The 27,538-nt window shown below is 45.5% G+C and overlaps 4 protein-coding genes across 4 annotated transcripts; 2 read left to right on the top strand and 2 right to left on the bottom strand.

Annotated features, from left to right (window-relative positions):
* The first annotated feature begins 265 nt into the window (after positions 1–265).
* On the top strand, positions 266–4,357 carry adprh (ADP-ribosylarginine hydrolase). Its single transcript, XM_061095534.1, has 7 exons — positions 266–379; positions 767–875; positions 1,381–1,479; positions 1,562–1,667; positions 2,892–3,158; positions 3,452–3,666; positions 4,209–4,357. The coding sequence occupies exons 1-7, from the start codon at positions 296–298 to the stop codon at positions 4,355–4,357; spliced, it is 1,029 nt and encodes a 342-aa protein (XP_060951517.1). The 5' UTR covers positions 266–295.
* Positions 4,358–5,500: 1,143 nt separating this feature from the next.
* LOC133027804 (ataxin-2-like protein) lies at positions 5,501–15,370 on the bottom strand. Its single transcript, XM_061094942.1, has 23 exons — positions 14,695–15,370; positions 13,767–13,806; positions 12,761–12,817; positions 12,308–12,379; positions 11,959–12,118; positions 11,492–11,613; positions 11,193–11,284; positions 10,605–10,853; positions 9,769–10,220; positions 9,565–9,651; positions 9,331–9,444; positions 9,095–9,172; positions 8,896–8,957; positions 8,209–8,543; positions 8,033–8,102; positions 7,654–7,788; positions 7,496–7,559; positions 7,195–7,376; positions 6,880–7,021; positions 6,673–6,782; positions 6,369–6,548; positions 6,106–6,274; positions 5,501–5,621 (listed from the first exon to the last, which is right to left on the bottom strand). The coding sequence occupies exons 1-23, from the start codon at positions 14,805–14,807 to the stop codon at positions 5,572–5,574; spliced, it is 3,135 nt and encodes a 1,044-aa protein (XP_060950925.1). The 5' UTR covers positions 14,808–15,370; the 3' UTR covers positions 5,501–5,571.
* A 449-nt stretch (positions 15,371–15,819) lies between these two features.
* Positions 15,820–21,801, top strand: mto1 (mitochondrial tRNA translation optimization 1). Its single transcript, XM_061094762.1, has 13 exons — positions 15,820–15,954; positions 17,131–17,333; positions 17,463–17,662; positions 17,781–17,898; positions 18,164–18,462; positions 18,546–18,658; positions 18,779–18,969; positions 19,158–19,288; positions 19,617–19,821; positions 20,715–20,886; positions 21,004–21,113; positions 21,233–21,390; positions 21,491–21,801. The coding sequence occupies exons 2-13, from the start codon at positions 17,144–17,146 to the stop codon at positions 21,659–21,661; spliced, it is 2,058 nt and encodes a 685-aa protein (XP_060950745.1). The 5' UTR covers positions 15,820–15,954; positions 17,131–17,143; the 3' UTR covers positions 21,662–21,801.
* On the bottom strand, positions 21,686–26,968 carry LOC133027689 (tectonic-3-like). The gene is made up of 14 exons (XM_061094763.1): positions 25,794–26,968; positions 24,791–24,905; positions 24,616–24,713; positions 24,371–24,483; positions 24,139–24,247; positions 23,940–24,052; positions 23,804–23,842; positions 23,586–23,660; positions 23,381–23,500; positions 23,210–23,305; positions 22,695–22,795; positions 22,437–22,584; positions 22,147–22,281; positions 21,686–22,048 (listed from the first exon to the last, which is right to left on the bottom strand). Exons 1-14 carry the CDS (start codon positions 26,107–26,109, stop codon positions 21,803–21,805), a joined length of 1,824 nt encoding a protein of 607 aa, XP_060950746.1. The 5' UTR covers positions 26,110–26,968; the 3' UTR covers positions 21,686–21,802.
* Positions 26,969–27,538: the final 570 nt, after the last annotated feature.

Raw genomic sequence — 27,538 nt, 5'->3', positions numbered from 1 at the left:
TACACATTACGACACAGCTCTGAAGTTTTCACAGTTTTATTATTAGCATGAGTGAAATATTAAATGCAAAACACTTTCTTGACATGAAAAGTTGTCAAAATGCAAATGTGAAAAGTGTCTATAATCTGAATTATGTAAGAAATAAATTAACAGTGTCTCCTCAGTGCAGTTTCATCTCCATGCACTGTGAAAAATAAGCAGCAGTTTTTATCTTTTAATTCAGGGATTATTTAAAGTTTTGTTCTGTGCTTGTTCTCCCGACAGATTTGCCACAGTGGAGCACTACAAAGCCGCCATGTTGCTGAGCGGTGTAGGCGATGCTCTCGGCTACAGGAACCAGCTGTGGGAGTACAACCAGTCTGGACCAGATATTCACCAGGTGAGAGCTCGGGAGCAGGACGAGAAACGCCACGCTGAGACTACGATTGCAGCAGGACTGCTTGACATATAGTATTGAAGTTATCCTTCAAAAATGTTTACCCTCATCGATGCTGCTAAAAAACTTTAATCCCGATGGTGTTTTCCTACACTTGACATCTATTGCACTTCTGTCCGTCCTGGGAGAGGGATCCTCACATGTGTCTCTCTGAGGTTTCTACGTAGTTTTTACCTGTTAAAAGGGTTTTTAGTAGTTTGTCCTGACTCTTGCTGACGGTTAAGGACAGAGGATGAGACGAATTGTGATTTGTGAATATGGGCTATACAAATAAAAATGTATTGATTGATTGATAAAGGTGCATTTAACCCAAAATGTCTGTGCTTCCAGGAGCTGAAGGAGCTCGGAGGCCTGAGGAACATCAAGGCGGAGCTTCCTGATTGGCCGGTGAGCGACGACACGGTTCTTCATCTGGCGACGGCTGAGGGACTGGCCACTGGTGAGATTTAACAAAAACATATTAAAAGAACCTGTGTCTCCTTTCGTGGCACGTGGAGTTGATTGGATATTTGGTGTTGTTGTGATGAGGCCTCATCAGGATACACACACACACACACACACACACACACACACACACACACACACACACACACACACACACACACACACACACACACACACACACACACACACACACACACACACACACACACACACACACACACACACACACACACACACACACACACACACACACACACACACACACACACACACACACACACACACACACAACCTCAAGAGCCCAAACTAAAGGTTAATTCGCAGCCTTTGCTTGATTTGCTCCATTATGCCTCCGCACAAGTGGTGGAAGAGGGAGAGAGGAATTAAACTTGACCTTCTCTGTGATAAGGCAAACAACCAGGCCTGATAACAGATGTTGCACTTTTAGAAAAATGTTAACACGGACACGTTGACTCTGCGATGCCCCCCCCCCCTCACAGAGAAGACAGGGGAGACGCTCCTGCACGAGGTGGCTGCCCGATACGTGGAGGGGATGAAGGACATGGACGGGAGGAAACCGGGGCCTTCCAGCATCCTGGGTGAGAGACGCTCCACATTTTCTCCATCGTTACATTCATGATGCTCTTCATGGTGGAGATCTGACTTCCTCTCTCTTTCCAGGAGTGTCGCTGTTGAAGCCTGGGGAGGAGGAGGGCTTCAGAGTTCCCTATAACCCCGAGGGGACGGGGTGTGGAGCAGCCATGAGGTCCATGTGCATTGGTCTGAGGTACCACCCCTCCCTATGAGACAGAAACATAATAACTCTACCCACTGATATTAGTCTTGACCTTATGCATTCCAGTTTCAATATTCAGTCTTTCCCTGACACTCCATGGGTCTGGTTATTATTAAGAGTCAGTGACCTCACAGTACTGAGCAGTTAAAGAGCATCAGAGTGATTCACTGAGTCGTACTTAAAACACTTTTTGGCCAATAACTAAAGATGTAGGACAAATATAGAAAATGAAACTGAAAATAGTGATTTTCAACATTATCAATTGATAATTGGGTTTTGTTTGTCACATTCCTGATGTTTGAAATAATCCAACAATAACATTGACCCTTTCCATGCAAGTAGCCTCCACTCTACACTGTGATTTACATTAGAATCAGTGTCCACACCCCCCCCCCCCCCCCACCCAAAGATAGACTCAGCCCTGACACCAGAGACTGTAAATAGAGATTAACGACACGTCTCCACTTCCTCCTGCGATTCAGAAATGAAGCCAGAAACTTCCCAGATACAAACGCCACCGTCCTGAGCAGTGAGCGATCGGGGGACGGAGACATTCTATAGAATATGAAGCTTGATATACAAATTCTTTTTACACTTGGAATTCTTTTGCTCTTCTCATGTTACTGACACGACCTTCAAAGTTAAGGTCAGAGTCCGAAATAACTCCTGACCCCCCCCCCCCCCACCACCACCACCACATTTCAGAGACATGAGTGAATACATGTCCTCCTCACTCTTGTCATAGGAACCAATGAGAAGTATCCCTGTGTTATCTCAGAACAAACAAATGACTATTTCCATTATTGATTATTTTCTCTGTTTTATAGTCAGTAAAATGTAAGGGGGGGGGAAGAGTGTTTATCCCATTTTCCCAGGGTGACCTCTTCTAAAGTCATGCATCTGATAAATAGTCCAAAAACGAATGAAAAAGAAAAAAGATTGAGTAGCTCCACTGACGTGTGAGATAAACGTATAAATCACAGCTGTGATTTGAGCCGCTCTCATCCAAAGTATTTAATAATAAACACAAGCGTGGGATAAGTGTACGTTCTTTGCTTACTAAGCAGACATTTTATAAAGAACAAGAGTTCAATTAAAGCATGAAATGAAGTAAGTGACACATAATTCCTCGGCTGAGTGATGACTTCATCAGGTTTACAGAGAAGAACTTCAGCTAAATATATATATAAATTAGTAGTATTTTGTCCTTGCCAGGTATCCAAGGCCTGACCAGCTGTTGTCGCTGGTGGCGGTTGCCGTGGAGACAGGGAGAATGACCCACCCTCACCCCACCGGATTCCTCGGAGCTGTGGCGTCGGCCCTTTTCACCGCGTACGCCGTCCAGCGCAGGCCGATCACCACGTGGGGACTGGGCCTGATCAACGAGGCCTGTCCCATAGCGATGACCTTTGTTCGGGGTCGAGGTTTCGCCGTGGACGAGACGGAGAGAGACTGGAGCTTCTTCTGTGACAAGTGGCAGTGGTACGAGGTTGTCGTGTTGTGTTCATCTCCGGGTTCCCAGCGTCAGCAGCTTCCATTAGCCTCTCGTTCTCAAGGTTAATACGTGAAGGCACGAGGTTCACGCTGAAATGTCACTGTTCAGTTTCGGGTGCAGCAGCGTGACCTTGTTTTTCTGCTTCGACGCAGCCGGGTCGCTGCAGGCAGTGTGTTTCTGGGTCAGCCATCCGTCATGCTGTTGCACTGGGCAAAGACTCATTGCTTCTTGTGGGGGAAAGTGTGCAGGTGAGGAAAAACCTCTCTCCTCTGATCCTCAGGTACCTGGATGTGAGGGGCATCTCCACCGGCGTGGGCCCTGCGATCTGGCCCTCGCCCTACGGCCCGGCTGAGAGAGACGAGGCCTACAGGAGCTTCAGCCTGTCGGGCTGGGCCGGGCGCAGCGGCCACGACGCCCCGATGATCGCCCTCGATGCCCTGCTGGGCGCGGGATCGGATTGGGAGGAGCTGATGAGCAGAGCGGGTTTCCATGGAGGTCAGAGACTCAATCTAAAACATGCCTCTTTTGTCTACTATTAAGGGATGTCAGGGAAGAGTATCTTAGAAGTCATAGATTGTAAATTAAGATGGATGACGTGTTTCCACTTCCTCCCAATGCCTAGAAATTAAGCTGAAATATCCCAATGTGGTTTTAGGGTTTTATTAACTAATGTTTCTGCCGCTCTGGAGCTTGAGAATAATCAGAGACCTCAAAACAGACCTAAGCAGCAGCCACATGTGACAATTATGAATTAACTGATAAAAGTGTTGCACTGAACGACAGTGAAACGCTCCATGAATCAGCAGGAGTGCAGAGTAATGATTCTCAGTAGTGTTGATATTGTGGCGATGGTTACAAACAAATCAGCGAGAAGAGATAATATTTGTTTCTATTCGTAGTGAAACTGCGGCGAGTCAGAGGAAGTTAGCTGAGGTCATTAATCTTTTAAATTCATCTCAATGATCAATTCCTACGACTTATGGAAACATTAATTTATCTTCTCATGCTGTTCTCTCTGTCCTCTTCCCGTCTTCCAGGCGACAGTGACAGCACCGCGGTGATCGCCTGCTGCTGCTGGGGTCTCCTCTACGGCACCAAGGGGGTCCCGGAGGGGAACTACTCCAATCTGGAGTACAGGGACCGGCTGGAGCGCAGCGCCGAGCAGCTCTACGCTCTGTCACACTGAGGTCACAGAAACATGCCGTGCTGCCAGTGTGTGTTGTTGCACTCAAGGAGGAAACTGGGCGAGACTCTGACACGCCGACGGAGAGAAACTGTTTCTCCGTGATGCATCGACCCAGTGTTGTCCCCCCTCCACAAAGTGTGGTGTCATACTTGCCTGAAGGGGAGCAAAGTCCCACTGACCTGAAGTCAAATCCTTTCTGCCACAACAAGGTCTTTGTTGTGCTGGCACGGAGGTTGGCGTACATAAAGAGGGCTCCCCCTAGTGACCGTTTGAAACCAACATGCAGAGTTGTACCACTAAGCGGAACGAATCCCAGCTAATGAGAATGTGAAGAGAATACAAAAAGTCCCCCGGGAGATAATTACCTTGTTTTGTCAGCTTGACATAATAGTAAATGCTCGGTAAGCTTCAAATTAAATGTGCTTTTGTTATCGTCTAATGAAAAATACATTTCTGCGTCTCATTATAGTTAACTGGAGCCTCGTTCAACTGTAACCTGCACAATTGTTGATACAATAAATTAAACAAGTCTTTGTAGTTGAGTTGAAAACTTTATTTTTTGGTCATTGATGTTTTAATATTTTTTTGTTCAACTTGTCCATTTTTTTATTAATTATATTTTTCTACAGGAGAGAAGAAGGGTAAAGGGGGGCTGGGTTTAACTACTGGATCAAGTTTAAAAAAAGAAAAGTTATTTGCTAAAAATCCCCTCTCGTCTTCAAATCCCTCCTTTCATGGTGTATTCATGAGATCCTGCGACAGTCTGTGTTTTGAGTTATGGTACTTACAAAACCCCACAAGGCTAAAAACACATTGCTAGAAGTGTCTGCTGTTGGTTGTTCCTCTCCGACTGGTTCGCCAAGCAAGGTGGCCCGTGTCTAAAAAAAGGGAAGAAGTTGGAAAGAAGAGCAGGATGGCAGCGGGGGGGGTGGGTGGGGGGTCCTGACGCCGCTGCTGCCGTCTGCCACCATCATCTTTAGCGTTAAAAAGGTCTTCCTCATCTGGGGCTGACGCCGATGAAGAACAATATAGCTGAAGAATAAGGTGCTGGGAGACTCGAGTCCTCTTCTCTCCTCCGTGCGATCCTGTCAGTCTGATTTTCGTATGAGTCCGGTTCAGTCTGGGCCTCACACCCAACAGGTAGTGGGGATGTCGGGGCTCATTCCGGGGAGCAGTCAGGGAGGGGGGGGTGGTGTCCAGGGCTCTGGAGCGGTTTAGTTTCCAGGTGGATGGAAGGAAGCAGGATGCGTTTGTACCTGCATTGCTGTGGAGAGGAAACACAAACAGTGACGTTATGGATCTCGCACTTTAAACAAACTCAGTGTTGGGGTTGTGGTTGTGGTTGTGTTGTAGAGGTTGTTTGGAGAGGCGGTGGACTAGTGGCAGAAAACTTGGACTACTAGCAGAGAAGGGGTCTCTGGTTCGATGCTGGTTCGACTCCACGGTTCGTCTCCTCGGAGTTTCGGCGGAAACTTGCCTGGATGGTGTAACGAACCTGGACCTGTCCAAAGTTCAAAAAGACTCTTCTCCCTACCCTAGTGCCCCTGAGCAAGGCACCTTACTCCCCCAACATCTGCTCCCCGGGCGCCGTACCTGGCAGCCCACTGCTCTGCTCTGCAGTGTGTCCTGCACCAGATGGGTGAAATGCAGAGGACTAATTTCCCCAATGCATGAGTGTGTCTTTGCATGTTTGTGCATGTGTGTGGGATTAATAAAAGTGTATCTTCTTCTTCTTTGTGTCTCGTTACCTTGTGGATGTCCTATGTAGAAGTGCTGGTGTGCTCCTTGCTGAGGTCCGTGCTGCTGGTGCTGCTGCACGGAGCCGGGGCCCTGCTGAGGCGGCTGCAGCATCACTAACTGGGGCTGACCGTGGTTCCCCGAGTGGTGGGGACCTGACATGGCTCCCTGCACGTGGGCCTGGGAGAGAGAGGGTTTAGGTCAAGATGAAACTTCAATTGAAAATAGTAAAAAATAAATTACTGAAAGCCAACAATGTGTCGTGATGCCTTACCTGTGTTAACTGCCCCAGGGGGTATGAGGGTGGGATGCCCTGGTGTTGGTGGATGCTGTAGCCCTGGATGGGGTACGAGCCCTGTGGTGACGTGTGGCCCGGCGGCATGTTGGGGGGGGTGGGAGCTGACATAGGACCTGAGTGGTACAAGGCCTGCTGCTGCTGACCCTGCTGGGCGTTCTACAGGAAGAGAGCACAAAACGTTAGAGATCACAAATAAATCTGAACTGCTGTGTCCTTGCTACTTGTCTTGACCTCAAAGTTTGTATTTTTAAATCCCTGTGGTGGTGTAGGGGTAGCTCACCTGTCCTGGGCTGGGTGCAGAGTGTTGGGGAGGGGGCTGGTTGCCTGTCGGGGTACTGGAGGGCTGAGGCTGATGTACTGCGCCCGTGTGGTGGGTGAAGGACTGTTGAGCTGGAAGGAAAAGACCGTCAGTTCCTCAGTAATACATTTCAAGCCTCGGGTGAAAAGTGAATATTCTGAACCTCACAGCAAGACTTGTTCCACTAACCATAGATGCCCTGCTGTGGTCCCTGAGGGCCGTCTCCCTGTTGAGCGAACTGAGGGCCTCCCGGGGGTCCCAACGCCTGTGGATGGGGACCACCACCTTGAGTCATCATCCTGGCTCCTCCCTGCAGCATGGAGTACATTGGCTGGAGAGGGGGAGAAAAGAGAGAATAAAAAATAAAGCAATGTTTTTTAAGCGAGGGTAAGATACTACTCTGTTGATCTATTAACTTTTAGAATAAGATACCGCCCCTACAGATCATTCTTATTTTAATGCCAATGAACACCCAGTTCAAAACCAGTGGATTAGACATCCTACCTGTCCAGGGTAGGGTGACATGGCCTGGATGACCTGCTGCTGGCCGTACTGCTGTGGGTTGTACTGAAGGTAGGACTGAGGGTAGGGGGATGCTACCAGCGGAGCCCCGGCTGCTGAGGCTGCAGCTTGCAGCATTTGAGGCCCTGAATTACCATGATCAGAGCGCTGAGCAACTACTGCGCCTGGTGAAGGAGAGGAAACATTGTCAAAGCAAGAAAAACATAAAAAGTTCTAAACACGGCAACTTCAACATATTGGTAAACGAACCGTAACTTCCTAGCTTTGATTATGACAACATTACCTTTGGTCCTGGGGTATTTTCCCTGGTTGACTGTTGACAGAGTGTACTGGTACATCGGTGGTGGCTGAAAATAAGAAACATTTTAGAGGTCAACACCAGACCAACATGCTCTGTATTAATCAATATTTTGTTTTTAATCACATTTATACGCTGTGTACCTGCACAGAGTGCATCTGCGAGACGTAGGAGAGGTAGGGGGTGGTGTAGAGGGGCCCCTGACCACCTGGGTGCTGAAGGACCACCGGGCTGGGAGGAGTTGGCCGAGGTGGAGTGGGTGCAGTGTTGGGTTTCGTCTGCAAGTTCACACAACCACAGATTAATACATCTGCGTGTCACGTAGTGAAACACAGGGATCTCAGCATATTACATTATTATATATTACACAAAGTTAAACAATATAGGTGAAGTTAAATAAAAAGGTCTTTGACTACAAAATAAAATCCGTGATACACTTCACTGCATTTCCTGATCTTCATACAACATCACTGAAGTACTCTCTGCACTCACAGTTCAGGGATTAAACAGGAATTGACTTACCATAGGCATCTGAGGTTTAATAGGGTTGAACTCTTTAGCGTTGGGGTTTAGGGTTGATTTCTTCACTTGGCTAGAGGATAGAAAGAAAAATGTGTTTAGAAATGAAAACCACAATAAAACAAGTAAGATAAATCAGATTGTTTAGTGACACAGCTCGGATCCTTCTCGAAACTCACTCTGGTACACCCTCCGTCGACTCAGACCTGCCGTCCTCACTTCCCGGGGTCCGGGCTGGCTGTGGCACGGCTGGCGACTGCCTGTCTGAGACAGGTGCTGAGGTGGCAGCTGTGGTGGGGCCAGGTGTAGACGTGCTGTCCTTGGTGGGGTCCTCAGAGGGAGCAGGTGAAGCCTGAGGTTGGGGCTGAGCGAGACTGGCAGCTGGAGGCTGAGATTTAGGGTCTGAAGCAAGGTGAGCGTCCGATTGTTTGGCTGCGCCGGGCTGGGAAGCATCACCGACAGCAGGAGGGGTTGCTGCTGCTGGAGAGCTGGAGTTGCCTCCACTCGGCTGGAGCTGGAAAAAAAGAGAGTAAAGTAATAGTAGTAAGAGCTGAAACAATCATTGTTTGGGTAGGATGGAGGTGATGTCAAAAATAAAAAATTAATTAGACATGGCAAACAGATATGTTATTATATCTGTAACAAATCCTCAAACAAATCCTTGTGACTGGTCTTTACAGTACCCAGTTAAGCTTGAGTAGGGGCCACTGGTATCCAGTGCCATGTCGTTACTGGTAACGCTCACAATGAAATGAACAAGACGTGAGTGATTTGTCAGACAAACGTCGATGTCTCAGGACATGACCACTTGATTGGTCACAGATTTTCTAATTTCACACTTCACTGAGAGGCTACTGAACTCTTACCCTGAATTCCTTGCCAAATTTCCGCAGCGCCTCAATCTGCGACCTTTGCTGCACTGAGGGGACTGGTGAGGAGAGAGGAGACAAGGTTAACGGGAATGTGAACTTCTGAAAACTCTAAAACAAACGGGACATGCAAATAGGTAAAGTTTTGAGACTTATTTCCAGTATTTTGTGGATTTTTTTAATCTTGCACACACACCTTTAGTCTTGCTTTCCTCTGTGCTGATGGCACTCTCAGCTGCACGTTCTTTTGCAGCTGCACCAAGAATCTCATTCACTGCAATGACAAGAAAAACCGCAAGATTAGATTCCAGTATCGAAAGTTGTCACTTACTGCTACAAGGTGACTGTCTCGAAGAGGCTCACGTCATTAGAGAACACAAATGGTTTTGACTTTGATTTTAAACTTTAACAACAGACGAGGTGAGACCGTACCATCTACAGGGAAGAGAGGGGCAGGGCCAGATGTCTTCTGGGGAGGCAGGGAGACAGCTGATGTGTCTAAATAAGGCGGGTCCTGGGAAGAGACTGATTTAGGAGATCGAGCAGCTGCAATGACATGAGGGAGGGAAGAAATAGAGAGCAAGTTTTAGGCAAAATCCATCAAAAATGATATTAATATAGAAGATTTCATAACAACAGGTGACTGGGTTTGTGTGCAACTCATACCTGTGGACTGACTGTGTGAGTTTGTAGAACGGGCGGTCCTGCTTGACTGTGGAGGTCTTTGGGCTTTAGGGGAAGTTCTAGCAGAGACTGTAAAACACAACAAGAGAAAACGTCCTTGAAAGTCCATCGACAAATCTTGCTTATGCCATAGCAGCATGCTTGGTTGCTGTGAAAATACCGTCTGACACAAGCTCTCACACTTACCTCCATTCACAGGCCTGCCAGCTTCAGAAAGCGAGTGTGGGAGTGAGTGGGAATGAGGGACTGTGTGTCCGTGTGGGGCAGGGGGGCTTCCTGGAGAGGGGGCAGCTGAAGCAGAGGCCAGCGTAGGTGCTGGTCCACCAGGAGAGGCAGGTGTGTAAGGGTTGGCAGGGGCAGAGCCCGGGCCGGGGCTGGGACTTCCCTGTGGGTGGTGGGGGGCGTAGGCACCGCCTCGGCCCGACAGAGGGCTGCTTCTCTCTGAGGGAGAGACGCCCGGCTGTGGCCCTGCACCAGAGGGCAGTGGAGGTCTGGGGGAAGAGGAGGATGGAGGGTTGGAGCGGTAACCTCCGCTGAGACGGTTGTGGGGTGGAGGCCCGCCAGGCCCTCTCTCAGCTCGCTCACGCTCCCGGTTCATCTCTCTCTGACGCTGAGGTAATGGAATGTACTTGCCGTCCCTGGAAGAAAAAGGAAGTACATCAAACACAGCAACAACACACATGTGACCAGGAAATTATAATACAAGCTTTATAAAGAAACATGATGAGAGAAGCTGATTCGTCAAAGTCCTTTCTTGACCTTTGAAACAGCATTTAACAGCGATTTCCCCTCAAAGTGTATTTAGTCAATGTTCTGAATCTGATAGAAAGACTTTGATCTTCCTCAGCAGATAAGAGTCTGACGACTTCAACTGATTACGTGATAAAACTGAAATTAGCTGTTTCCACAGTCAATAATGACCTGAACTTTTAACTCAATACAATCTAAATCACCAGGAAATGAGATGAGACCTGACAGGGCTACTTGCCTGACAAACACTCATCAACCCCCCCCTCCCTCACCTGGTACTGGCTCCAGGGCTGTCTCGGCCCCTCTCACGGTCTCTGTCACGGGGGCTCTCGCGGCCCCTCTCCCGATCACCGCTGTCCCGCACCACAGAACTGAACTTATCTTCCTCGCTTTTGCCCTCGTCGTTTTCCAGGTTGGCGCGGTGGCGATACTGGGGGGTTGACTCAATCTCATTGGCCAGACGAGCAGCACGAGCCTCCCTCTGCCGGAAAGTGTCATTGTTTCCTCTTTCTAGTGGCACACTGGGGGCAAGGGAGAAAGATTGGGCCACATTTAGAGAAAGCACAAAAACATTAAAACATGAAATCAAAATCTTATTGACCTCAAACATTTATCTCCATTTTAACTATAAAATCACAGGCAACAGTGACCGAACTGCTGAACAGTAGCACGTGAAGACAGGAATAGCACAAACAGATCTTCACTTGTGATTTGTTCTTAGACCAGAGATGCAATCTAAAATACTATAGTATAAACTACTCATGCTTTCCTGCTAGAAATTCTAGATTAACACGGTCTTTCAACTACTTTCTTACCGATCTTGTTACCAAAAATTGAACTTTCACATTATGGAAACTCACGTGTACATGGAGAGGCTGGCATCATACGTTGACGTGACTCCGTATTTTACTTCATTGAAACGAAACATCTCATTGGCATCCCAGCCATTGGACTGAGGAGAAAAACACAAGATTACAGGGTTAGTACAATTACCAGAGCTTTAGAATCATTTTTTATTAGTAAAAGTGTTTATAAAAGATTGAGCTCTAGCGGCATATCAAATTATAAGTCAACTCATGTTGTTCGTGTGTGTCCTGGGTGTAAAGGGCATTCCTGTCATTAGAGAGTTAGCTGGTGTTTCTGTGACAATTTGACTCACTGCATCATTTTCCAGATCGTAACTCTCTCCATTGCTGTCTCCTCCCTCCCATCTCTGCAGCACCTTCTCCTTGTGTTCTCCGTTGACGCGGGTGGAGCTGATGGCTGTGTCTGTGAAGGTGTCTGAATATCAAAGACAAGACAAGATTATATTAATGACAGTCTGTTTTGGTTAGATTTGTCTGCATTTAGTTTAGAAAAACATTAAAATATAACCGTATATTTAGTTTTTTTTACCACATTATAATCTTATTTTCTCCTTAAGAGGTCAACTCAGGTCAGTCTACACTGACAAATGATTGGAGTAGAGGCTTAACTCCTTTTTCGAGTTCATAAAAATGTAATCCTTACTTTCTATCCTTTAGAAAGAACTTAATATATCTGACAAAAATGCATCTCGGTCCTGTGTTTGTTACCTCTGTGCACCTTTACCTCAACCCCCCCTAGTTTGCATTTGTGTGTTTATACCTCTTGTGGCAAAGTTGAGGTCGACATCTTTGCAGATCATTGTCACCAGGTCGGAGGGGCTGAAAATCATAGTGTCTGTGATTTCCTCTCTCCGCGGTGGAACCGACGCTGGTCCCTCCTCCTCACCGCGTTTGTGTACAGCATCCACAGCCAACTCACACTAAGAAGGAAACATTAAGAGAGCACAGGAAATTTGATGACTGTGTAAACTTTCCCAGCAAGAGTGGAACAACTAAACAAAATGCCACATTGACAAGATTTTATTATTATACTGACAGGAATGTTTGTAGTGCTTCCTTAAATCAGCAGAAGGCCGTGTGTGCGTGTTTGCTCATTATGAATTTCTTACCCGTGAACTTAGAGTCTTGAAAACGCCTTCAAACACACTGCCATTCTTCACTCTTATGTCACAGGTGGAACCCTGAGAGAGATGAAAGACTGTATTAGGACAATTTTATCCAGGAAAAGATCTGATAGCAAACTTAAATTCAGAGTTGAAACCTTTACTAGTTTCACAATGACGGATCAGAGACAGATTTAAAGCCTGACTCATCATATTCAAAAGTAATAAATTGCATTTTTACAGTCCAATAGACTTGATTTTAACCAGCTTCCTTCTGACACTTGCTGTAACCCTTCACAGCCTTGGACAGACACAGGATCATATAAGAAAAGCTAGCTGTACATTAGGTACACAACATCTTATCTCTAACTATAATGACTAGTGTGACAGGGGATGTATCAGCTGCCATTTTCAGGAATAATCAGCATGGTCTGAGAAGGACATTGACAAAAAGCTCACCACAACAGCTGTGAGGAAATGAAGCATTCTGGCATTGTTGTACACACCCTCGAAAACCTGCAGATGAAAAAGGCATAAAGTTACCATCAAACTAAAGTTTCACAAAGACACTGCACCAAAACGTTATTTTTTAATTAACATGGTTTAATGCTGACAAGTCATTATTACATCGTGTTCGTGGCTACATACAGTAAGGCAATTCATTCCTAGGATGAGGCAACTCCAAGGTGAAGAGTTGAATTACAGAAACTTCCTGTGGCCTCATTTATACAAGAGACCCACTTATGATGCTCTGCTCGCTACTGAATGGACGTTTAACCCGCTTTTGAAAACTTCCCATCGACCTTCGTCACAGGTTTATTTACGTTCATCATTTATCAAATATCACTGATTAGACTGAAGTTTTATATACTTTCCAGCTATGAACTGTAGACTCTGTTAATACCACTTTTAATTTAGAATTAAGAACAAACTTGGGATGGATATACATTTAAAGTAAATACATTTATATCTATCAAAAGCCTTGACCCCCACTGTTCTTAGACTTTCAACACATAGTTAAGTTTGCTTCATAGGCATTTCCAGGCTTTTACCACCACAAGAAAACTTTATTCTCAAGCCACATATCGTTTTACTTGCATTTCCCCATGTTCTAAACTAGCTAGCAGGTTAATTAGAAAGGCATTAGTTTAACCCATTATAATAATTATTCTCCTATGGTAAGAACATGCCTAATTAAAGTGAGACCAATCCAATCTTCATTTAAGACATTTTAAGGACATGCAGGCAGCCGGATCCATGTATTTTGAATAATGTACACTTAGAAAACGAGTACTTTCATCTTATCAATAATTAATGTGGCTTCTACTTAAATCTAAAAGGCGATGGACTGAACTGAGACGGTGAGACTCAGATTGGACAAAAATAAGACATTTCTATGGGAATCGCCTTTCAGATTTGTCCACAGCTCACAATGTGCTGTGTGTTGACGGCTGAGGATACTCACTGGAGATGACTGGAATGATGGCTTTGCAGAAGGTCGATTCCTGCGAGAAAGAAAAGCCACACGGTTAATACACGATGGTCTGCTTTGATGCGAAAGGAGTAAAACTTGTTTTGGAAGCTTGTCAAGGCAGTGTCACATTCCACATGGGGCTATCTGGGGGAAAACTAACAAGCTCAGAGCCTCAGTTCTCTGAATAATCTATCAACACTTCACGATGGGACCTCTAGGATCTCTTATTATGTTTTTGCCTTTATAGATACTGTCATATTTCAGGGCTGGGCTTCCATCTATTTACTCTCGTCTTCCAAGAAACAAAGTGGTGGGAGGGGAGGAGGGGGGTGCATTGAAACACGTCAGCAGCTTAGATTGAACCAGGAAACCAGGTTTGGAGAGCAAGTGATTCATCATTAATATCAATCTGGATATGAATCGCTGCCTCGGTTACAAAACAAAGAGACAGAGCTGACCGGACTTCAGTAAACACAGGAGAATCCCGGGGCCTGAGACCACGTGTGACCTTGCTCTGGCCCTGAGATCACTTCCGTGTTGACGGGAACATTTCGACCTGAAGTTCTCTTTGGCTGCAGCGACGTGTTGTTGTTATTTGCACATTTCTTCCAGTCGCTATCTTCTCTGCCCTGACACTGACAGGCCAGATCAACTTTGGGGCAGCTCGGGTTCTGATTGGCTGCCCGGTGCTTTCACCTCGCTCGAACCCGCCTCCCTTTATCACCCTGGGCTCCGTGCGGGCCTTCTGATTGGTTCACCTCCACTGTCAATCTAGCACGGAGTCCTCTCATTGGTCTGGAGAGGAGCCCCCACCCCTCTGATACCGGGACACGCCCACAGCTCTTTAACCGGTAGGCCTCAGGAGTCACAGGACGATCCCCGGACTGTCCTGAACCGGCTCCCCCAAAACCCCGCTTACCTCCCGGCGGGCGCCCTGCTGTTGGTGCCGCTGACTGGGGAAGACACCCCGGCGGGGCCCGAGGTTCCGTTGGATGCTTTCCTCCCGCCGGCTTGCTGCTGTTGTTTCAGCATCACGAAGCACGAGTGGTTCGCTAACTTATAAACACTGATTCCTTCCCGGTGTGAAGTCGCTTCAGCAGCGGACTCGGTTTAACTCGATCGCCCGGCCCGAGCAGCGAAGAGCCGGCGTCACCTCAACACGACCCGGCTAGCGTGGCTAATCCTGCCCAGCGAGTGTCGGGTCGCTTGTGGCCTAAAAAAATAGCAAACGCCTCGATTGAAATAAAAATTCAACCCCCGCGATTAAACAGATTCCACCCCCCGGTTCTGTGGCGTGGAGCCGCGGAGCTTGTGTCAAAGCCCGGAGCCGAAAACACGACACGAGTTTCCGTGTGATTATTCAGCGGCGGCTAGCTCTGTTAGCATTAGCTTGGATCCCCGGGCTCACTTCGAGGCGCTTTCCCTCCAGGATTCACCCTATTCCCCTCGGTCGCCTGGACTCCGCCGGCCGCTGACCCTTCCGGTACTAATTCGCGGGTGGTCGCCGTCACTCAGTGGCCTCGGGAAAGTGGTGTTTTCTCGGGGCTTCTCGCTGACAAACCCGCAGCGGTCGGTCGACACCACCTCTCGGTAGTTTCACTTGACTCGATCCGAGCGCGGCTGACTGGGAACCGGCTGGAAAGGGGGGGGAGGGGGGCGTTGACGTGCGCGTGCACCTTTGACCCACTGGCGAGCGCGTACATGTGAATAAATAAATAAATAACGTGCTCATGGAATCGATATCTGATCGATGCTGATTGAATCTGATGTGAATCCGGAGTGGGTTGTGTTAGGTGTACACGTGGCAGCCTCCCGCACAAAACACCACATGTTGTTCTTCCATTTTATTCCAATAAATCACTTTGATATTCATTTATACAACAAGTTTCATAAATGCATACTTTTGTTTCTTGTTTTATTTTATTCTGTTAAATAAATGCATCAATAACACACAAGGACAAACGTGGACCCGGCAGAGGTGAGCGAGTGTCTACTACAGTTATTACGACAGGAAGCTGCAGACAACATGGCGGCCGCCGTAGAGAGCGTTTATGTCACATAGCAGGAGATTTGTGAAAAATTAAAATGTCCAGAGGATCCTGATCTTATCGAAAACCTTCCTCCACCAACAAGCTGGGGATTAGAAGAAAGGCTTCACTCGTCATCTGCCACAGAAACTGTAAGTATAGTTTAAGGTTTTCAGTAGATACAGTAGATCCATACTTACTGTTGCATGTGTGACCATGTGAAACTATTCAAAGGTAAATGGGAAATATCATCATCTTTATTTACTTTGTAGATCAACACTTACCATTCACGAGTACACAGTTTGGATTGATTTGTGTTTTCATGTTGAATAATCACCTCCATACACTCTTCCCCAGGAAGCTGTGCCTGCTGTAATATCTGTTCTATCATATCTGTGTCAGTCATTGTGGATTTCAATTGTGGCAACTGAGTAAAACATGAGCACTACATACAACACTGGAACTTTTTGTTGCATTTAAAAACAAACGTGCAAATTTAAAAAGAGCACATGATAATCAATAATATGAAAATATACAACACTCTTTCATGAATGCTCAGGCCTACATTTCCCATCATGCAACAAACCGTGTCTTCTTAAATAAACATTTCTTTCAAACCCCAGACATTTATTTTGTCTCAGTGAATTATTAGATTAGATGAGATTAGATTCAACTTTATTGTCATTGCACATATGTACACATAAGTACATATGCAACGAAATTCAGTTTAGCGTCTAACCAGAAGTGCAAAAAAAGGCAGTAAAAGTGCAGAGTATCGTGCATATTAAAGTGAAAAAGTAATAAATAAGATCTGTGCAGTATAAATATATATGGAATATTACAGTATTAACAGGAATTGTAAGATATAAGGACGATGAATACACTATGAGCAGGATAAAAATATAAATATATAAAAATATGAATACACTATAGGCGGGATAATACAGTTATAAAAAACAAAGTAACAGTCAGTCCAACACCGAAATATCAACAACCGAGTTGTACTTCTGTGGAGTGTCCCTTTAAATCTTTACCTCTTCTTATATCTGGCTTAGTTTGAAAATTACTGTTTTTATAGTTCCTCAACATCCTCATATATCATGTACTTTAGCTTCAGCATGTAAAGTAGTAATATCAGATAGTTCTCAGGCCTTATGCACTGAAATGTGACACTTATAAAGGAACCGTTTGAGTTTGCATAACCTTTATTGTTTTTATTAACTTCATTTGTTTATGCAGGGCCTCCACGTGTCCATTGTGGTACTAAATCAGTGTCTTCTTTATCTCTTGTATTTAACTGTCTGACTGTGTAACCTTGATTTCAGCAGGTTCACATCTCACATGTTGAAGAAGAAGCCCCCCGTCCTGCGGCACTTCCTGTCCCTGGTTTCCAGACGGGCCAGTCACCTCGCCAGGCAGCAGTATGATGTCATCGTGGTGGGTGGCGGTCACGCTGGGACCGAGGCGGCAGCAGCCGCAGCCAGAGTGGGAGCGGAGACTCTCCTGGTCACGCAGAAAATCAACACTATAGGTGAGAAAGCATGTGTTGTGCAGCCTGTCCAGCTAATTGTGTTGAGGTTTGGGGAGAACGAGTGCACTGGGAACTTGACTAGCAGCTGTTCATCATCTCAGTCGTCTCCGTCCCTCGTTGTCCTCTCAGGTGCTCTGTCCTGCAACCCGTCCCTGGGAGGAGTCGGGAAGGGCCAGCTGGTGAGGGAGGTAGATGCTCTGGACGGGCTGTGCGGTCGAGCTGGAGACTGGGCCGGGATCCATTTCTCCATCCTGAATCGCAGGAAGGGTCCCGCTGTGTGGGGCCCGAGGGCCCAGCTGGACCGCCAGCGCTACAGGGAATTCATTCAGGTATTTACGTACACAGGCGTAAACTAGAATCTCACTCAATAGAGCATAAACAGGATTGTGTCCTGTGATTGTGAATGAATTAAAAATGTCTCTAACTGTCTGTGTGTCTCTGGTTCAGTCGGAGCTGCTGTCCACTCCCAAGCTGACGGTGTTGGAAGGTTCAGTGGAGGAGCTGCTGGTAACAGAACCAAACGCAGAGGAGCCGGGACACCACCGAGTTACTGGGATACGTTTGGGTACGGAGAAAAAGACTAATAACTGTCAATGTTGACCTGAACTATGTTTATTCCTTCATAACAAATAAGGTTTTATGAAAATTGAAAATGTCAAAAAATGCCGTTAAAAACGAATCCATCCAGTAGGTTTTGTGTAATCTTGCTTAAAAACCAACCAACCAACAAATAAAAAAGAGGGGTGAAAATATAACAATCCTTGTTGGATGTAAAAAGTCGTACGTTATCAGTTTGTAATCCCTTCACACTTATTTCAACGTCTTCCCAGTCAATGGAAGCCACCCGATCTCGGCGAGCTCAGTGATTCTTACTACTGGTACTTTCTTGTCTGGCTCCCTCTTCATGGGCCAGACCACGTCCCCCGGGGGTCGGATTGGAGATGCTCCATCCAGCGCCGGGCTGTCCCACACGCTGAGGGAGAGGCTGGGGCTGAGGACAGGCAGACTGAGGACCGGGACACCGCCCAGGATCCTGAAGGATTCAGTCGACCTTTCCCTGGCTCAGATTCATCCTGCTGACAGTCATCCAACTCCCTTCAGCTTCCTCAACAAGCACACACGCTGCAAGGTAAAGACTAAGATTGACTCCTCTTTACCGAAGATTGATTTTATTTTATCAATAAATTCATTGTGAATTTAATATCTTTGAAGCCAGAAGATCAGCTGCCTTGTTACCTGACCAGTACAACTCCTGGTGTGGAGAGAGTGGTGAGGGAGAGTCTTCATCTCAACAATCACATACATGAAGACACCAAGGGTCCCAGGTACACACACACACACACACACACACACTCACACACACACACACACACACACACACACACACACACACACACGTACGTTCTGAAACTCAAAAGGAATAACTCCTCTCTCTGTTCTCTCAGATACTGCCCTTCCATTGAGTCGCGAGTGCTGCGCTTCCCCGGCCGGAGTCACCAGGTGTGGCTGGAGCCGGAGGGGGTGACCTCCGACCTCTTGTACCCACAGGGTCTGTCCATGACCATGCCCCCCGACCTGCAGCTCCGCCTCATCAGAGAAATCCCCGCCCTGCACAGAGCGGAGATCCACACACCTGGTAAACTCCTGTTTGTCTCAAAGTGGTTTACAGTTAATTCAAATATAGGGACACAGCTCAGTCGGTCCTTTCCTGAATGAGAGACGTGCAGTGTAATGAAAGTACCTGCTGGTTTTGTGCAGTAGTTTACGGATGTGACAGTCAAACATCTTGAGTGGACTGTGATATTGTGTCTTTGGGTTTTCCAGGTTATGGCGTCCAGTACGACTTTGTGTGTCCCACCCAGCTGAGCCCTGCACTACAGGTGAAGAGCACCCAGGGTCTGTTTCTGGCCGGTCAGATCAACGGAACCACCGGGTACGAGGAAGCTGCTGCACAGGTAGACCTGCAGTTTTAAATAATTTATATAAAGCAAGTCATCAAAAACAAAATCACCCTCGTGATGAGTTCTTCCTGTGACTGGATTCCTTTGATCTGTTGCCAACATCTATGACGTGTGCAGTGATTTAGTCTTAAAGTCTTATGTCGTGGTCACTGAGGGCTGGAGAAACACATGACCACTCAGAGCTCAGCGAACAGGACCACTATAATTATCAATCTTTTCTGACATTGTATATGCAGTGCACTGAAAGATTAAGATTAGATTTCTATAATTAAGCTATTCAGACCTGAGTAAAGTGTGTTTGTGTATGTGTGTGTGTGTGTAGGGGCTGTGGGCGGGTGTGAACGCTGCACGCTGCGCCCTGGACCTCCCTCCCCTGGCCTTGTCTCGAACAGAGAGTTATATCGGAGTTCTCGTTGACGACCTGGTGAGCCGAGGCGTGACGGAGCCTTATCGCATGTTCACCAGCCGGGCGGAGTTCCGAACCTCGCTGAGGCCGGACAACGCCGACCTGCGCCTCACTCTGAAAGGTACGCACAGTGTCCGGGACTTCAGCAGCACCCGGTGCCATAACACTTCAGAGCCTAGAGTTGTAACTGAGTCAAATCAAAACATTATTGCACAAAGGTGAGATCCTTTTGGTATGACTTTTGTAATGCCTTAACTAAGATCACAGGAGTTACCTTTCCATTGGATCCTGAGCTATGTTTACTGGGAAACTTCACAACTTTCAACAGGTCTTTAACAAAGCTCCAAATTAAATTTGCAGAAATTGCTTTATGTGTGACCAGGAAATGTATAGCATTGACTTGGAAGTCTGATTCCCCGACTCTCATAGACCGATGCTCTGTGGAAATGAACAGTTGTATTCTTGTATCTATATACTCTTGAAAAGATTACATATAGTCTCAGAAAGAAATATAAGTTATTTTTGATAATCTGGAAGCCTTATTTGGAGTACATGGATACACCACCAATGGTACCATAGGACTGTAACTATTTGGAGCTCTGAATTACATTATTTACTGTGTCATTGCGGTATTTCTCTGTGATGTGTCATCCTATGCACCAACTTTTTTTGTTTTTGTTTTTTGTCTTCTCTTTGGTTGGGGGAATTATTTAATTTATTTATTTAATTAGTTTTATTTCATCTATGTGTGTATTTTTTTTATTTTTGTTATTTAATTTTCTGCAATGTTTAATGTAAAGTGTTCTGTACGCTCTGCACGTTCTCTTACATTGTGAAAATATTTGGAAAAATAAAATATTCTAAAAAAAAAAAATCAAAACATTATCTGTATCTCCTGATATCAACAGCCGATCTCAAAATACTTAATACAACTTGTGGAGTATTGACGAGTCCCACAAGATGTTATTCAGTTTCCTGTGTTTTAGTTTCTCTCCTCTCGTTCTCCTCTGTCAGGGTTCGAGGAGGTGGGCTGTGTGTCCCCTCTGCGTTACCAGGAGGCTGTGAGAGTGAGGGACAGTCTGCAGGACGCGCTCGCAGCCCTGCAGACTCTCACCATGTCCACGCACAAGTGGAGACACAAGCTGCCAGACGTCTGCATAAGTGAGAACAAGAACACGACGCTGAGGTGAGTGGAGTCACCAGCGTGATGGACCAGGTTTGACTTTCCCTCTCAAGTTACTGTCAAAGGTACGTCTATATTCAGCTGCAGGGGCCGACTGTCACTGTGCGACTTCTCTTTCAGTGGCGTGGAACTGCTGCAGTACAACGACGCCTCCTTCGAAATGCTGGCCTCCGCCTTCCCAGAATCCCTTTCATCTTACCTAGAGTTCTCACAGAGACTCAAGATAGAGGGTAAAAGCGGATTTTGGTATTTCGAGGCAACAAGGAATTTAATGCCTGTGACACGTTCATTGTGATGGGGTGGTTGACATAATCCTTTGCTTTCTTCATCTCTCCTCTCTGCCGTGCAGCTGTGTACAAGCCTCACTGTGACATGCAGAGGAAAGAGATAGAGAGAATTCAGAAAGAGGAGAACATGTCTCTCCCGCAGGACATTGACTATTTATCTCTGCCGGTGTCACTGTCCCAGGAGGTCAGAGAGATTCTGGACAGAGTTCGACCCAGCACTGTGAGTCTGAATATTTGTAGACTCTTAATTTGCTAAATTGAACGGACGCTTGTGCTGTCACATCTAAATTAACTAACTAGTTCTATGCTTTATCCTCCAGCTGGGTGCCGCTACACGTCTGCAAGGTATAACCCCCGCTGCAGTCGTCAATCTCCTCCGCTACGTCCGCAACACGGAGCAAAAGGAAAGAAGAACGCACAGAAACCAGCCAGACCGAAAAGAAGAGAGAGAAGAGGAGCCGTTTGCACGAAAAGCATCTCTACCTCAGTGAAACCACGACTCACAAACTGTCTTGTAAAAAATTATTTATTCCTGTAAAAGTTACAAATGCACAGTATTTTGCGATGACGCAGAATGGAACATTTTCATGTCTCTGTATAAAAAAATAAATAAACATTCAGCAATCTTCCAGCTACCTCGTGAAGAATTCTAATCCTGTTAGCGACATGACAGTGAACAGCACTAAGCTCCATGTGACCTGCTCAGTGTCACTCCGGTTAATAACAACGTGGCCGTCCAGCTCAGCGCTGCCTCTAGTGAAGAAACCGAAAGGAAACTTCCAGCTGGGCCGAGGCGAGCTCCTGGGGGGGCCGGGGAAAACTGTGGTGTCGGCAAACGTCACGTCGGTGGTTAGAACGAGAGGGGACGACACAGGACACTGAAGAAGAGACGGCAGGAGAGGATTCGGACATTTTCATACTACAGACATAAAAATATTTGTTGCACAGAAAAGAGGATTCTTTTGAACTTGTTCACCTTGAATTTTCGACACTTGAATATGTATTTGGCCCCAAGGATGTAGTTCTGGGGAAGGTGTAAGAGACCTTGGCGAGCCCAGAGGACTTGGATAGAGAGTGAGTTCGGGAGGAGGCAGCCCGACTCACATGTTTCCTGAGAGAGGAGGCAAAGGAAAAGGTTTTGAAAAGGGAAGGAGCATGAAAAACCGTATTTAAATCTCTTTATCTTCAATTCCTAGTTTCAAACAATGTGGACTTTTCAAGGTCAGTTGTCACAAAACAAAACCGAACTTCCTGGGTCAGCTGTACCTGTGGGTCGACAGGACACTCCTGGGTGATGACTCTCGTCCAGTTCAGCTTGGACCCTGAGTTCATGGCGATCTGGTCAGGAGTAGCAAGTCCCTGCAAGATCCCGTAGATCTGGGACCGCAGCTCTAAACAGTCTCTCGCTGGAGAACTAGACAACAAGTGGAGACACTGAAATGACTTGAAGAAGATGATATAAAACTTTACTCCCTCATGCATAAAAAACCGTTTAAACTAGAGCTGATATAAGTGAGGATTCACCTGAACGTGCAGCCAGTGATGATGTTGTATGGGAAGAGGACGGGTGCTCGTCCGCTGGGATCCATGGAACACCCCCCGCCCTGAGATCTCAGCGTGGTCAGCTAGCTCACTGTCAAGGAGCCATGCTGCATCACCAAGCACGTTGGATAAATACAAATATGACTAACTTAGAATGATGGTGCACATGGTTCCGCCAAAACCAGTTCCCCTTGATTCAGTTGAGTTGCATCAAATTACACTCACTCATAGATATCATTCCTCTAAGTATGAATAATCAACTCTACACTATTTCTTGCAAAGTTGAAGTAAATGAAATACATTTCCTGAATCCACAACCTAAAATGAATCCACTCCAAAATTAATTGGGTTCCTACGACGCCTTATACTTCACCATTTCTTTAAGTTACAATAAAATCAGTTCAGTAGTTTTTGTGTTATCTTGCTAAGACACAGACTAACTGCGATGTCATCAACCTCCTTAGTAGAGGTGTTCATGATGTAAATGGTGAGGATACAGTTGCCATGGTTCCATCAAAGCGACCAATGACAGGAGATCCCACCCTGAGTCCGTCTGGGGTCTGTCTTCCTGGAGTGAGGCTGGATGAGACCAGCTGCAGGAGACACAGTCAATAATATCAGTGTTTGAAAGGATATTTCATTTTGAGAGTCTGGTTTTAAAGGATCACCTGGAACTGCACAGAGTGAGTCTGCAGCAGCAGCTGATTTGGATCCACATCCCCTAAGACTATGTTCACAGTTGCAGACGTGAGTTCTCCTCTGCCTGTGTAACCTATGACAAACTCCACCTACAGGAAAGTCAAACAACGCAGGGATAAGATTAATGTTTAAATTAAATATGTGTGATTAAGGATCATTTGTGTGGCTACTCACCTTTTCTACCACGTTGAAACAGGAGTTGTTTAGTTGGACTGGTGCAGGCCACTCGGACAGTGGTGCAACTGGGATCTGAAACCAGAGTTAGATCAGCAACATACTTTCTATAACAAAAGGTCTTATTGGGGTTTGAGGATTTATCTACACGTCTAAAGATGTATCTTTAAATTCTCATACTGTCATGTGGATCTATATGTTTAATCAGTGCGACTCACCAGAAAGTCTGACACTTGTGTTGTCTCAACGATTGGAATCTGTTTTAAAAGATAGAAAATGATAATATGCTGCTGTGAAATTCTCAACAGTAATTATCTACGTAAAAAAGACCTTTGAGCAGGAAGCCTTACAGACCTTGATTAGACTTAAATCAGAGAAGTAGGAGCGGGCGTTGAGATTTGGGTCTGAGGAACACGACTGAGGCGTCAACATGCGGGTGCAGGACAGAGAAGTTGACCTCAAGAACTCTACAGGCAGAGGAAATCAGACTGGGATTAGATGAAGAGCTCTTGTATATAGTGGATACTACATGTCTTATTTGTTGTGAACTCACTTGCAGGGTTGCGGCTGATACAAAATGATGCGGCAGCCCCTGGAGACGGCTGACGGAGGAGACCCCTCACTGAAGAATTGGAGAAATATGTCTGAATGACATCATCAACCTACAAAACAAAAGCAGAAGCTTTTTATTTATCAAAGATACTCGCTCAATTGTCATTTCGGTACTGACTAGCATGCTCAAATCACTAAAATTCAACACGTGTAACACAGAAATCTTGTGTTACCCTGTAGAAAGGTCGGCTGTGGCTGCTGCTCGTAGGCTCTGGTGGTGAGAAGTGGTATGACGCCCCTAGTGCAGGATAAGGAGGAAGAGCTTGGAAAGATGTGGCTGCTTTATCTGTTGGGACAAGTTGGAAAAACATTTATGTTGATTATTGACAAACTCTTATGAAATACGTTCTCCTTTTTGGTGATTCTTATTTATATTATTAAATCATAAATTTATTATATTCGTATTATATGGTTTTACCTTCAGACCGGACACAAAACAGGGAATCCGTCTCAGTGACCAGAGATGAATCCACGTTAGCCCGGAACATCAGCCACTTCTCAATGCAAACTCCTGATCTGTGAGGTCAGAAGAGTTTTCATGCTGTTGAATGTTTAATAAGAGCTGTAACTCCAGTGTGTGGAACAGGACTTACATGGCTTTCTGAGGACATCCAGTGAAAACTGTACTCAAGTTAGCGACGCCACAATCCACCGAGTCACAGCAGCAGCCGATATCACAGAAGTCCGGGGTTAAATCGCAGAGACACGCTGGAAAACAACAGGAAAGATTTGTGTTAGTGGGTTTGTGTAGAAACACCAGGTCAACTAAGACATAACAATCTGCCTGTAGGTTCTGAAAACCTTTATTTTTATCAAGGCTTTTATAAATGATTCACATTGATTCATCCTATTTATTTATTCAAATAATTATATCTAGTTTATTGTTGTATTTTCTCTGTTCATTTTACTTTGGTATATTACTTCCATCAAGGAGGATTTGGCTTTCATCTGCATTTGTTTGTTGGCAGAACTACACAAAAACTACTGGACAGATTACTACGATGTGAAGGGATTGGTATGGGTCAGGGAAGAAGTTTTAGTTTTTTCAAACAAACTAGAAATATTCTATAAATATGCTTTGTAGATGTAAAAGTTTTAAATCTAATTCTATTTTTATAGCCCACATTCGCAAATCAAAATTTGTCTCATAGGGCGCAACAGGCTGTAACAATCCTCTGTCCTAAACACTCAACAAGAGTAAAACTCCCAAAAAGAACCTTAATAAAGTTTAATATAATACGGTCCTAATTGTACAAATTGCTAGAAAGCACTACAGGAGCATCTGAAGGGAAAGGATGGATTAAACAGTGGGAGACTTCCTGATGAATCCCAAATCTTACAATATATAAACATATGCTATGTAAATAAAGTTTATTATTACTACCATTACAAATACATGATATTTATTATAATAAGGTCTTAAACAGACACGTTGCTCTGCAGAAGCATCTAGAAACAGATGACTGGAGTCAAACAGGATGAATTAAACTGTGATGGAGATTGAAAGTTCACCAGCATCACAACAGGAGCTTTGTTTGTTCTGATGCTGTAGGATGAAAACACATGGAGGGTTTGGAACATGATGGAGGAAGTTACCCCGCTGGAGAGGGGCTGCAGGGGGGGACTCGGTGGACCCAGCGGCGGCTTCAGGGGACACAGCCTCGGTCCCCTGAGTGGATCCAGCCTCGGTCCCCTGAGTGGATCCAGCCTCGGTCCCCTGGGTGAACCCTGCCTCGGTCCCCCCAGTGGTCCACACCCCGGTGGGGTCCCATGTGCCTCCAGCAGCGGGGGTCGCGGCGGTGACAGCTCCTCCATCCGTCGGGCCGGTGGTCGAAGAGACCCCCGAGTCTGTGACTGCGTTCGCGACCCCCACACACAGAGCCACGAGCAGGACGCGACCCCAGCGGATCATCTCCTCACAGGGACATGGAGACCACCGGTAGTAGCTTAGCTCCTTTAGCTTCACTAGCTAATGATAACGCAGCAGCTAGCTGGTGAATTGTAACTGCGTCACAGGAAGATGCGTTAACAGATTTAAACAATTCTGTAAAATAACGTTAGAATTCCCGACAGGAACAATATTTATCTGAACATGGCGTCAGCCGGGGAGCTTCTTGTTGCCAAGGAAGCTGTCATAGAGACTTCCGTTTCTAGGATAAAGATGCCGTAAAACTCCTAAAAGACAAGAAACCATTTTTATTTTTCAACCATACTGGATTCAGAATCACAACTTAAATTGGGAAATATAAAGGTTCAGTGTGTAAGATTTAGGTGAACAAGAAATCAATTTAAAATTAAAGTCACATAAACATGCACCACCCATGAGCTTCTTTGCTGTAAATGACAGGAAGTTCAGGGGACTTTGGTGCTAATGAGAGGCGTCTTTAGAGTTGAAATAAACAAGCATACTTACAACTTGAACCAATCCACAAAAAGGTTCTACGTCGCCCTTCAGATGATATATTCTAAAGATTTACAGCAATGAAACTATACCTCAAATTAGACTGAGATTCCATTATATGGCTGCTAAGTTTTTGGACTTAAGTTCCGGTCCCACGATTTCATCCTTTATTCAAGACGCAGGTGAATCAGCACCTTTAAACATTCCTATGATGTACCGTCATCCCAAAAGGAACAGTCTATTGACTTTGAAGCCAACATGACACTCATCTCAATTTGACGTTGATCCGATAAAAACCCTGGTACAACTACATCACAGTAAAAATGTGGAATATGGCCAAAATGGCCACTAAATGCAAGATATCAGGCTTCCAGTTGAACTGGAAAAACCTTTACGTGCGCAAGCACACGACAGTTGCCGAAGACAAACTGGAGCTCAGGAGTCAACGTGTTCTCTGAACGTTCGTCACTGCCAGGACTGCAGAGCCACAATGATTCAGCCTTTAACGGTACAGCCTTTAAATAATAAAATAATCATTTCAATTTCAATAGGGTCTCACCTGACCTTTGATCAGTGCTCGGGCCCTAATTACAAATGTGTTTAATATTTTTTTTGCTCAATATTATTTATATGAAATTAAATATGAACTAAAAATTCCTCCAGAATACGTACATTTTCACCACTTTCTAACTTTCTGCAAATTTTGGTAAGAAGTTGAGCATGTAAAAGCCCTCAAAAAGCCAATTCATTTGCCTGAATAATAATAATAATAATAACCAGGGGTCTCGGGGGGCACCGTTGAGCCATTTTGGACGCCCATTGAAAATTCCTTCAGAATACGTAAATTTTCACCACTTTCTAACTTTCTGCAAATTTTGGTAAGAAGTTGAGCATGTTAAAGCCCTCAAAAAGCCAATTCATTTGCCTGAATAATAATTAT

Source organism: Limanda limanda, chromosome 21 (genome assembly GCF_963576545.1).
Source record: "Limanda limanda chromosome 21, fLimLim1.1, whole genome shotgun sequence".
NCBI lineage: Eukaryota > Metazoa > Chordata > Actinopteri > Pleuronectiformes > Pleuronectidae > Limanda > Limanda limanda.
Note: the sequence above shows the minus strand (reverse complement) of the source record. Positions and strands in the feature narration are given on the sequence as shown.